Source organism: Haliotis asinina, chromosome 5, assembly GCF_037392515.1.
Source record: "Haliotis asinina isolate JCU_RB_2024 chromosome 5, JCU_Hal_asi_v2, whole genome shotgun sequence".
Classification (NCBI taxonomy): Eukaryota; Metazoa; Mollusca; class Gastropoda; order Lepetellida; family Haliotidae; genus Haliotis; species Haliotis asinina.
Window position 1 is genome coordinate 1,882,475 of NC_090284.1, and position 12,834 is coordinate 1,895,308.

At 38.5% G+C, this 12,834-nt stretch overlaps 2 protein-coding genes across 2 annotated transcripts in view; one reads left to right on the forward strand and one right to left on the reverse strand.

The window, feature by feature from the left end:
• The window catches only part of LOC137283671 (cytochrome c oxidase subunit 6B1-like), a 292,498-nt gene that overhangs the window by 272,421 nt on the left and 7,243 nt on the right, over window positions 1-12,834 (reverse strand). The window lies entirely within an intron of this gene.
• On the forward strand, window positions 135-8,067 carry LOC137283167 (heterogeneous nuclear ribonucleoprotein H2-like). The gene is made up of 11 exons (XM_067814610.1): window positions 135-235; window positions 1,561-1,653; window positions 2,033-2,059; window positions 2,573-2,725; window positions 2,957-3,097; window positions 4,399-4,537; window positions 5,239-5,480; window positions 5,573-5,838; window positions 6,329-6,464; window positions 6,757-6,972; window positions 7,351-8,067. The coding sequence occupies exons 2-11, from the start codon at window positions 1,563-1,565 to the stop codon at window positions 7,467-7,469; spliced, it is 1,530 nt and encodes a 509-aa protein (XP_067670711.1). The 5' UTR covers window positions 135-235; window positions 1,561-1,562; the 3' UTR covers window positions 7,470-8,067.

A 12,834-nucleotide genomic window follows, 5' to 3' on the forward strand; every position in this document is an offset into this window, starting at 1 on the left:
AGCGTCCATAAACGTTAGTAATACAAAAAATATATGATTTTCGTGTTAATCCTATTAAAATCTGTCTTAACAAAAATGTAATCTTTTCTGGTAAAAAATATAGAAAAAAAGAAAATGAAATCATAATGTAGTTCGGTCATTTCCGGCAAGCACATGCTGGAGAAGACCGCGTAGCCATTTTGGAAAGTTAGATATTTTCAGCAGAAGGACGCGAGGCTTAAATATCATATTGTCGGTATGTCGGCTTGTATTAAGTGTATTCGTATGCAAAATGCGATTTATTACTTTCCATAATGCACATCCAATTTGTAATAATTAACGTGAGCTGAAGGCTCTGATATAACAACAATTTGCGCGTAAACGTGACAAAGAGATGTAAGACATGCGCCGGCTCGTAGCCGGTATAAATGATTCCTTTATGGTTGCTCCATTTTGATAGGCGTCGGATTTCAGGCACACAGACTTCAATTTTGCAGGCTGGATTTCTTTCTTTAGATATATTCATTGTCTGTTTAAAATCGATGGAAACAAAGCTTCGGTTAGTTCCTTGTGCTGAAACTCGACAATACGGTCTGTACAAACTAGGTAATGCAACATTGTTTATGCTTTCGTTATGAGTTTCAGAGACAGCGTACTTTTATGGCCTTTGCAACCATTGTCGTGTGATTAGTCATTGTACATTAGGCAACAACCCATGGGCTCACAATTCTGTTGCCCCACATCTGGTATGACATGTTAGGCCACATAGAAACCATGCTTGTTTCTCATGCCTTTTTCAAGATTTTATTTTCCGTTTTATTTGATTACTCCCCACTCCAACTTCCACCCCTTGATTTCTTTTAAAATTTACAGCATATCACAAATAGAAAATCCAAAATTAGAAGTGAGAAAAAATTACGTACATTTTGAGTCAAAGTTCGCCAAGTGTAAAAGAAAAGTATAAAAATCTTTATGTGGGGTCAAATATTGGGGTTGGACGGTAATAAGAAAAAAGAATATTGTTATATATGACCTTAAACTCTTAGAGCAAATAATGGTTTACCTGTAGAGAAAGTATGTACATTGTATATGCTACTATAACATGGTTTACCACTTATACAAGTACGCATGAACTCATGGTAAGAAAAGAAAATTGTGGGGCAACTTTTAAGTGTTATTGAATCGGATTATCAGGACTTGTATATTTGGAGATTGTGTATGGTTGGTAAAATCATTACAAATCATGATTATTGGAGATTAGAACCATAACACAGAAACCTGTATTTTTCACACAAAACTCCCCCCCCCCCCCCCCACCTTGAACCAGGAACATATTGAAGAAAAAGGTAAATTTTGAAACAAGCAGGTTTCCTTAAGATGACTTTTGACATATCATAACAGTATGCAGGCATTCCTTATTACTCCTGGATAGACATGACCTACAAGATTGGTTCATTTTGCTAGTCTTGTATTCATATTGAATCCAGTCTGTCAGTGACTACATTCAAATTCTACTGCAGATGCTATCTTGCTCAGGCCATAGTCACATGAACTATTAACACTGATATTATATTCTCAAAGGCATGGGTTCTCACGAGGATGATGGCTTTGTTGTAAGACTGCGAGGTTTGCCATGGGCAGCTACACCTGAGGAAGTTGTCAGATTTTTTGCAGGTATGTAATGTATATGTTGGTCTTCAGAGCTGGCTAAATGTAATTTCTTTCAGTAGGAAGTCTTTTCCTTGATAGGGCTGTTACTTGCATCTACTTTGTCATTCCAACCTGACCGTTGCTCATGCGCTGACAAACAGTTCTCTGGTTTATGCAAAAAACATGACTTTTACTCACGATTAATATAAATCTTTATTAGTTTGGTTCATTACTAAGTTAGAAAATTTCAGAAAGTATTCAGAGAATCGCTGTCCGTACTGCAATAGTGTAGCTTAAACTGAAACTATTTTACATTCAAATGAAATCCTTAACCAACTCATGGTAAGTTTGAAAAGTTTAATTTTTAAAACTGAACTATACACATTTTCATTTTGTTTTGTAGGGGAAGAAAACCCAGATGTTAAAGTTGGTAAGTGAAGAAAAAGGTCCAAGTATGTTTCTGCTTATGGCAACCACTGTATTGTGTCAGTAAAGGTTTAGGTGCCATACAATAGTAAGGAATTTTAGGAGTCATTTGCATTTGCATGAAACAGAATGTCTGTCACCTATATTCCTCCAGGAGATACATTGTCCATAACTAGCTGTAGATTAGTACTCATCTGTGTTGAATGTCTTCACACATGTCTTGGTAAGCTGTAGTGGCGTAAGTTACTGTCATGGCCATTCCATATATATATTGTGTGCTTTTCAGTATTAGGGGCAGAAATCACAATGTGTGACTGAGGGAGTTAAAATGTATTCATATTCTTTAATGTTAACTTTCTTGGGTTTTGGAGATTCAGTATGAGCAGCTTCATATAGACTGAGGAAGGATTTGTTGTTATGTGTAAATGCAAAAGGGGAATAAATGTTTATAAGTTAAAATTATGCCACTCTTTGACTGTTTTCTTTAACAAAAATTTTGTTTTTCCTTCAACTGAAGATCCGGAAAGCTGTGGAATACGCAACGTCCATTTCACATTTTCCCGTGAAGGACGTCCCAGTGGAGAGGCATTTGTAGAGTTTATGAATGATGATGATGTAGAGCAGGCTGTCAAGAAGAACAATGAACACATGGGACAGAGATATATTGAAGGTGAGACAAGGGTGCACACACAGGTAACCACCATTGTATATGTTTTCTCCGAGTTTTTCTGTCATAGAAATATATCCCTTGCTGTAGTATTTGAATCTCAGGACCCAAATCTTACATTACATATTTTAACATTACAGTTACGACATGACCTTTTGGAGAGAATTCCTAATTTACACCTTTTCGTATGAATCTCTAGTGTATGGGAAGTACCACCTTGGCATTTATTTTCAGTATTTCGGTCTAAGAAAAGTGAGATGGACTGGGTGATCAAACGGGCAGGGCCCAATCAGCAGGCACCCACTGAGGCAGTTGTCAGGCTAAGAGGGCTCCCATTTGGCTGCTCCAAAGAAGAAATTGCTCAATTTTTCACAGGTATGTCTCATGCTTTCACATGTATAGCATTCACATTTTTGTAAAGTGAATAAATGAACTTTGCAAATGTAATGTATTTTGTTAAAAAAATATTAAGCTAATTTGTAAAGTGTTTAACTGACGAAGTGGGATTATGGTAAAGATGTAATTGTCTGCTTGTGTAATATACAACTGTGTATGTTAAATGGTGATAAGATCGATTCAGCGATGGAAAGCACTAAAATGAAGGGTACCATTTCTTGATTTGAGATGGATAATGAGGATCCATCAATAATACCATTAAAACTCAGTTCATGGACAATGGTTTGAAGAATGAACAAACATGCAGTGCGCACAGTTAAGGATTGTGAAGGAATGGTTTCAAGAAATGACCTTTTGGTACTGGTTTTCCTCAGGACAGTTTGAAAAGTACTAGCAATTGTTGTCTTTTGACCACAGTGTCAGATGCATTGTTTGGACTTGTTTGTTTGTGACTGCCTTCATTAGTCGGTGTTTCAACTGAACTTGTGATGTCAGTGGCAGTGGCACTGCCGGCTGCTGAGAAGGTTCAAGGGATGTAATTGTAAACAACACATCAAACACCATTAAAGACAAGCTACTTTTTAAACAATTGTCTTTTCTTAAATCGATCTTATCACAACATCAATAGAAGTTATTGTCATTAATGGTATAAGATTGTGGATAACAAAAATTAAAATCTGTTGTAGGTATTGTCAGCGTTTTATGTCATTGGATTTGACAGACATGATACAGTTGACAATAATTCAGCACTTCAAAAACATTACCGAATTTTGGTTTCAGCTTTGAGAAAATTGTAATGAAGACAATTGTTTTTTGGTTATATAATTTTCACATTCACACATTTGCATTAAATGAAGTATTTGAGAAGATCCAATTTTGATACATACTACTGGCCAGTGACATTTTTGACAGAAGTTGATTGAAACATTTTGAACCACTTGGTATCCTATTACTAAATATGACAAACTTTAAGCATCAAAACAGTTTGACAAAAAGAAAGATAATTGTTCTCTTGGCACTCTCTGACTGGAGCTATATGACAAACTTTAAGCATCAAAACAGTTTGACAAAAAGAAAGATAATTGTTCTCTTGGCACTCTCTGACTGGTGCTATTTTGATTGGTGCTGCCAAATTAAAGTACCTGCAGGTAACAGGTGCACACTGCAGACATTTTACACACAACTACATACATGCTACTCTGATAACTACTTCATGTTCTATGTTGCACTACCATCGGACTGAGATTGCTATGCTCTGTTTTTGTTGGGTGGGTCTGTAGGGTTGGAGATTGTACCCAATGGGATAATGCTACCTGAGGATCGGCAGGGGCGCAGCACGGGGGAGGCGTATGTCCAGTTTGCATCCCAAGACATAGCAGAAAAAGCCCTGGGTAAACACAAGGAAAGGATAGGGCACAGGTGGGAGGCTGGGCTGATGACAGCAGCGGGAGGGACAGTCGCGTTCCACCGTCTGCAACATCGCTAACTTTACTTCTTTCTCTTGGATGCTACTGGGCAGAGTGGGTATGGATGGTTGGGGTCCCAATGGGCCGGGTGGATGGTGGATACAAGGAATTTTCTGTTGATGTTTGGAGTGATGGCAATAAATTTTAGACACTTGTGTTACTGTAGTCAATTATAACTGTTACCATTCTGAATGATTGATGTGTCCTAGTATGATTATGATATATTAGGCTTGTCATGTAAAAGTACTTGGAGAATAGTAAATACTAAAAACTTCAATATATGTACTGTTGAGAGAAGAGTTGTGTGGTGAGAAAGTTGTGTGAATGTTTCAGTCTCTTTATTATAACATGTAATGGATTCTTTTTGAAATCCAGTAGTAAACAATTGATTATCCTTTGATAGTTGTGTAACATGAAATTAAGCAATTAATAACGTCTATGTGATTAAAGTGAATGTGCTATTGTATGTTATACAGCAAGGATTGCATTTGTTATTGTAATAGATTATGTAACCAAGGTTATTGATTCAAATCGGGGAAAGGAATAAGAACATGAAGCCCCTGATTAATATACAATTGTTCATTCTGTTATGATGCTAGGATGTACGTGGATATTTTGTCCACAGACTACAGCAGGTTGATTGGCACCTTTCAGGTACATAGAGATCTTCAAAAGCAGCATGGGTGAGGCCTACAACGCCATGGGCCAGCAACGGATGAGGCCTATGATGGGAGGGTCCATGGGACGCCCAGGGCCCTATGATCGCAATGACCGCTTTGGCGGCATGGGCATGGGCAACATGGGAGGAGGGGGAGGCGGCGGTGGTGGTGGTGGTGGCGGCGGCGGTATGGGAATGGGAGGATACGGCCGTGGGCGAGGTGGCAGAAATGTCAAAGGTAAGAATGTCCGACGTATGTTTTTGTTGCTGTAGTATTAGCTTTCATATTTGGGTCAGTGTTTCTTATTATCATTCTTTTCCCTTTTTCAGGTTACTTTGAAGATGACTTTGATGATTACAGTGGAGGATATGGCGGTGGTATGGGATTTGGGGGTGGAAACCGTCGAGGAGGTGGCGGTGGAGGAGGTGGTGGTGTCGGCGGAGGTGGCGGCATGAGGGGCAATAATCAGCGGGGCCGGATGAATATGGACAGACCCCGTGGAGCCACTCCAGGCAGTCATTACATTAGTGACACTGGACATTCTGTACATATGCGAGGCCTTCCATTCCAGGCCATTGAACAGGATGTGTATGATGTGAGTTCGTATGATACTTCAGTTAATGACTTGTAAAGATCCGCAGTAGAATAGGTTGTCAGCAACCCATGCTTGCCATAAAAGGTGACTGCTTGTCATAAGAGGTGACCAAAGGGATCTGTTGGTCAGACTCGCTGACTTGATTGACACATTCCCAGTTGTGCAGATTGATGCTCATTCTGTTGGTCACTCACTTGTCTGGTCTAGACTTGATTATTTGCAACAGCTACCATATAGCTGGAATATTGCCTAGTGCGGCATAAAACTAAACTCACTCACTCACTACTTGAGTTACTTGACTGTACCAGCCAGAAACTTGGAATACCTTGACTGCATCATTACCGCATGCAGTTCATGCAGTTGTCTTCCTTAAATTGTACAATGCTTTGCTTTGGCATGAACTGTAAAAAGATTGTTTTTGATTTCAGTTCTTCAGCCCAATCCGCCTTGTGAAGGTTGAATTTTAATATGCCCCAAATTTTGATTTCAGTTCTTCAGCCCAATCCGCCCTGTGAAGGTTGAATTTGAATATGCCCCAAATGGCCGACCAACTGGTGAAGCAAATGTTGACTTTGCCTCTCATCAAGAAGCTGTTGAGGCCATGAAGAAACATAAGTCAAATATGCGTATGTATTAATTGGGTAGATGTACATTGCTGGAATAACACCGTCTTTTTTGTTTAGGATAAAATAAGATGTGAATTAAAACTTTACAAGTAATAACGCTACAGAGTTTTGGAGAGATACAAACCAGTGTTGAAAAGGCATGTAAGACTCTCAAGTCTTGACATCTGATTTCATAAAAGGTCCTAAACCAGTGATCGGAAATCATATTGAATACAGGAAAATCATGAAGTGTTCATAAATTTGTGTTATTTACTGTTATTAGTAATGATGCATTATCCTTCATTGGTTACAGAGCACCGCTACATTGAACTGTTCCTGAACTCCGCTCCAGCTGAACGCGGGGGTGGTGGAGGAGGATTTGGCTCTGGACAAATGGGTGGGAGTGGTTTTGGTGGAGGTGGCAACATGGGCAGTGGCTTTGGGAACTCTGGTGGATATGGTGGGGGCGGTGGTAACTATGGAAATAATGGTAACAACTTTGGAGGAGGTGGCGGCGGTGGTTATCAAGGTGAGGATGAATAACACAAGATATTTTGTTTGGTCCTACAATTCAGTTTTTTAGGGGCAGGTTCGCGGCATTCTGGACATTGTATTGTTTCTTGTATTGCCAAGTCATTGAGATAGTAGGTTGTGAGTATAGACAACCTTTATAGACAACATCACCAGTTGATTTAGGTGACCTTGGTCTTGTTACCTTTAACACTTTTCAAACTCTTAGCAGGATATTGCATGAACTGTGTTGTACCCCATGTCTTTTTTCTTCTTTATTGTCATATTAGTGGAAATCACTTGTATTTCATGAATGATACAATTGGGTAAATATTCTTGTAATGTTGTCCTGATCCTCAACCAAAACACTAAACATTTGTTCATTTTCGTTTTACAGGAAACATGAATAGTTACATGGGAGGTGGAGGTGGCGGTGGAGGTGGTGGCTATGGCAACAATATGGGCGGAATGAACAACAATGTAATGGGAGGAAATCCAAACTACACAGCGTTCTGAAGTGAACTGCTGCTTATTGTGGAAAGTTTTATTTGTGACATGGACACAACATTAGCATAAACACAGCAAGCAGATATACAACACTTGACTGTCAAGTAATAGATGCATTGCCTGTGATCATTGATCCAGCTTCTCCCCAGGCGTCAGTCAATGCTTATTTCATGTCTCAGCGGGAGGAATGAGGGGAAACATCCTCACTTACATGTTTGTCATGACATCACCTTTTCTACATTATACTTTTATGGGATACTTCTATGGCTTGAAATGGTGTTGCAGCCCTGTAACTGACTGGATTGACATAGTTTCATACGTGGCTTACTTTTATGTGTACATAATGTCAGGAACCTTTCTAAGTTGTAAGGGATATGAAATGTTTTAGGCCAGTCTGAAAACTTAATGATCAAGTGTTGGAAATTATGTTGATGGAATTCTAATTGTTTTATCTACTTAAGGTATTGCTCGCACACATTGTGTTGTGTATAATCTTGTATTAAGGACTCGGCCTTGAAGAAATAATCACATCAGTGTATATTGACCATGTTGCATCACTTGCTGTACATCCGATAAACTGTATCTCAGTAAACACCTCTTTATGTAACAGCTTTTGTTTTGTTTTTGTTATGGGACAACTGCTTATATTATACAGTGGATAGAAAATCTGTTTTCCGAGGCAGTATGTTTTAGCCATGGTATGGCACTAGATGTTGCCTTGTTTTGTGGTTGACATTATGTGTGTATAATGTGTTCGAGTGGCGGCATAGCCATATGCTTTGGCCTGGCGTCCACAGCATTGCTCTGTAAAACTGGAGCAAGCTGAATCAGTTTAATGCATCCACACATATGCATGTAGTTATTTTAGTCAACTCAAATTTGACATGTTCACAGCAAGATTTATGTCTCGTATCGGGTAAATGCTGATGGTCTTCTGGTTTCAGTTGTGCTATTTCAAATTAGAGTAACATGAAAATAGTATTAATTGTTGAACTTTCATTTACTGTTTTAGTTTCAGACATTTTGCCCAAATAACTCAAAATATTCGAAAACATGTATTTCCTGCAAATATTCTTGGGAGATACACAAATACAGCCAGCATTCTAGAGGCATTAACTTTAGTTTAGCCAGTCATGTTGGATGAGTCTTTCAGGCATTGAAACAAATTGGCTGTCAAGTTGAAGCTGTGCGTCACTCACAATCTTAGGTTTGCTGGGTGAAGAGATCTGTACATATGTTAACATATATTCTTATTTGTTCACCTAGTGTGTAGAAGGGACAATTCATATTTCTATTTTCAAACAAGAGTCATCAGAAGATGACATATCCCCCCGGCCCCCAATGAAAGGACACATCTCACAATTACTGGTTTTATTAGACTAAGTTTGAATTGTTTCCATGGAATTCATGAAAATTCTAAACACCATATATCTGTAATCAGCAAAGTCACAATATCAAGATCTGTTGAAAGATATGAAATGGTTTTCGAGTTGAGCTCCGGAAAGCAAGTCAGGAATGTGTTCACAGAAAAGAGAAAATAATACATCATAAAAACCTCTAAATAGCAAAAGGCACAAGTTTTACTGACAGATATTAAGAAGTTTTTGAGTTCTGCTCCGGAAATGGAACACACCTCTCACTTTTGAGAGTAAGTCCGAAACGTTTCCATGGAAACTGATAAGTAATAAATCACAAATTCTTGTAAGTAACAACAGGCACCACTTAGGGGTCTGCCACACATATCTACCAAGTTTTGTAGAAAAATATTGAACATTTTTTAATTCTGCTCTGGAAACGAAGTCCATCCCTCCATTTTGATTCGAAAAATCACAAAAACCTGTAAATACCAAAAGGCACCACTATAGGTTCCGACTGATATATCTACCACATTTTGCTGAAAAATATTGAGTTTTTTAAGTTCTGCTCCGGAAATGAAGCCCATCCCTCAATTTTGATTCGAAGTCCGAAAGGTTTCCATGGAAACCAAGAAAACAATAAATCACAAAAAACCTGTACATAGCAAAAGGCACCACTTCAGCTCCTGACTAAAATATCTACCAAGTTTTGAAGAAAAATATTGAACAGCTTTTGAGTTCTGCTCCGGAAACAGAACACATCTCTCGCTTTTGAGAGTAAGTCAGAAATGTGTCCATGGAAACCGAGAAAATAATATAAAAAAACCCTGTACATAGCAAAAAACACCACTTTATATTGATATATCTACCAAGTTTTGCTGAAAAATATTGAACGGTTTTCGAATTCTGCTCCGGAAACGAAGCCCATCCCTCCATTTTGAGACTATGTCCAAAATGTTTCCATAGAAACGGAGAAAATAATAAATCAGAAAAACATGTAAATAGCAAAAGGCACCACTTTGGGGTCTGCCACACATATCTACCAAGTAACACTGACAGATATTAGGAAGTTTTTGAGTTCAGCTCCGGAAACAGAACACACCTCTCACTTTTGAGAGCAAGGCCGAAACGTTTCCATGGAAACCAAGAAAATTACAAATAAAAAAAACCCCTGTACATAGCAAAAAACACCACTTTAGGTTCTAACTGATATATCTACCAAAGCTTGCAGAAAAATATTGAACGGTTTTTGAGTTGTGCTCTGGAAACGAAGCCTGCCACACCACTAGACTAACACCCAAATGTTCCATGGAAAAACAAAAAAAAATACAAATGCCAAAAATCTGTAAACAGCAAAAGGCACAACCATAGGCTGAGATTACTATATTTATCAAGTTTGGTCTAAAAATATTGAACGGTTTGTGAGTTATGCTCCGGAAACAAAATGATTACAGACGGAAGGACAGACAAGGCGTCAACTATATCCCCCCGCATTACATGCCGGGGGGATAAAAAACCAATAACGGCTCAGCTGTAGTAATCCAAAACACAAAGGATTACATCAAAGAAGCTGAAAGACGACATACTGACGCTAAGTTTTATGGAATATTAGTCAATGACTCCATCCAGTCACACAGTGCTGAAATTATAGTACTGTAGGAAATAGAAACAAAACTGGGGTTTTTTTTCATGTTTATCACCACAATTTCTGGTGTTGATATGTGAAAGTGTGAAATATCTGATAAAATGAGTTCAAAATAAACACAGCCACATTGGTAGGGAGATTGGAAATGTGAAAAAAGGATTTTACTGAGGCGAGATTAGTGCAGAAATGAGCAATGCATTTTTTCCCTGAAGTCCAAAGGGGCTTACTTTGAACATAACATGGCTTTATACATATTATTATGATGATATTGTATTACAAAGGGCACTTTTTAAATGCCCATTTTCAAATTAGACATGGCTTCATTATATAGGATAGCTGATGTGATCAATAATTTCAATGCTGAAACTATTAAGGATGTAGCTACCATGGAATCTCACTATCACAATAAAAGTAAAGAGGTATGAGGTCATCCACCTGACGAAGGGGCAAGGAATAGCCCTGAATACGTTGTGAAAACAATAAAGAAGCTGACATCCATAACATTTTGTCGTATATTAGAATACCGACTTCTAAATGCCTCTCAAGAACCTCAGGTAGGAGGGTCGTCTCAAAACAAAACCAGGACGGGTGAAACAGACGATGGTTCGGTCCGTCTGTGGGATAGAGATATCACCTAAGACATGATAATCCCACAGGGGAATTAATGTAGGGAAGTACATGGCATGTCCTAACATGTATCACTCTTTTACATATCTTAACATAAACTTCATAAAAGAAAGGCATATTCAGCCACTGGGGCTCAAATCTCTGGTCAATAATTTTCAAAAATAAAAATATACGTTTTTACAATCTTATATTATTTTTATATGTTATGATTGGCACATATTTCAACTTTTCAACACATGAAAAAACAAAAAATATCTTTGGGATGACCCCGTATGCAGGGTGTGCGTTTCATGCCAGGTAAATCGACTTCCATTGTCATACCAGGCTGAGCAACCTAACTGACATTTATCGTCTGATCTATTGTTTTCAGCAACTATTCTTATATTTTAAAAATTTTGCCCGATTTTACAAGTACACATGCTTTTCTAGAGATCCTCTTCACATTACACTGAATGCCAAATAAGACCGAAGTGAGTTATTTTGACATATACTTTTTGCAGTAGTGTAAATTTGAGGGATAGAGAGTAACAGCCCCAAAACATTTCTTTTCTATTTCCGTATTTCCGAGAGTACTTTAGTAGAGACCCCACAATTTTACTTGAAGGATGAAGTATCCCACATAGCTTTTATGAGCTTCCTCCCAAACAACTGCCATGCAGGGAGAATTTACCTTCTTCTGTAAATGTCTTACTCCCATGGAAGCTCCCGGCAGACCCATCATCAATGGGAACACACCTGCCCAAAAAATCAGTAGTTTTAAGGAAGAACACAAGACACTTTATTAAAAGATTAGAATCAGGTAATCTTCCTGCTGACCCAGACATCCTGGTCACTATGGATGTCATCTCTCTTTACACAAATATTCCACACGGTTAAGGACTACGAGCAGTAGCCCAAGCGATCCAGACGGCACAAAACTGACTGGCTAATCACCCCAACGGCCATTCTTAACCTCTTCAGACTGGTCCTACACAAAAAAAGAACTTTATCTTTAATGGTATTCACTACCTCCAAGTCGGCGGTACATCAATGGGAACTAAACTAGCATCCTCATGCTAACATACTTATGGGGCAAGTAGAAGAGAAGCTTCGTGCACAACACACCGATAAACCCTACATCTATGTAAGGTTCATGTATGGTATGGACACTAGGACAACAATGCCTAGAAACCTTCCACAATAATCATAATAGTTCACAGCTGAATTCTTTGGCTACAAGGTTTCATTCCTAGGCATATGGGTATCATACAATAAAGACCTCCAAACACCGGAATTCAAACTTTATTGTAAACATACTGACATGCACTGTTATTTGCAGGACACATCATGTCACCCTGACACATCAAACTGAAAGGCCCTTTCAGTCAATTCCTAAGATTGCAACGCATTAGTTCAACACCAGAGGAATATAAAAAACACAGCCTCAACCTCAACCCGCTGATAAGGGTAAAAGGTTAAAGTCCCCTTGTAAACCTCAAAATGAAGGTAAAGGTCACCAAACCTGACTGGGACCTGTCTTTCACAATGGTGAACCTAGGTGCCAAATATGAAAAGAATCTAGTGAATGGAGCCTAATACAATATCCCATGCTTCGCACTTAACAAAACAAAAACAGGTCCGACTCAGAGGACACAAACTCTGTTATCTTCTCAAACTAAAGAACCCCGCAAAAACAACAGACTGGTTCTAGTTAGCTACAATAATGCCATGAATATGGAATACCATTGTCAAAACTGTTGGCACCTAT

Bases quoted from the DNA above. Each gene is read 5' to 3' on its own strand.
- LOC137283167 (XM_067814610.1), top strand. From the start codon at position 1,563: ATGGGTTCTCACGAGGATGATGGCTTTGTTGTAAGACTGCGAGGTTTG. The intron at 1,654-2,032 runs GTATGTAATGTA...TTTGTTTTGTAG, and splicing joins AGTTGTCAGATTTTTTGCAG to GGGAAGAAAACCCAGATGTT. The intron at 6,465-6,756 runs GTATGTATTAAT...CATTGGTTACAG, and splicing joins GAAACATAAGTCAAATATGC to AGCACCGCTACATTGAACTG.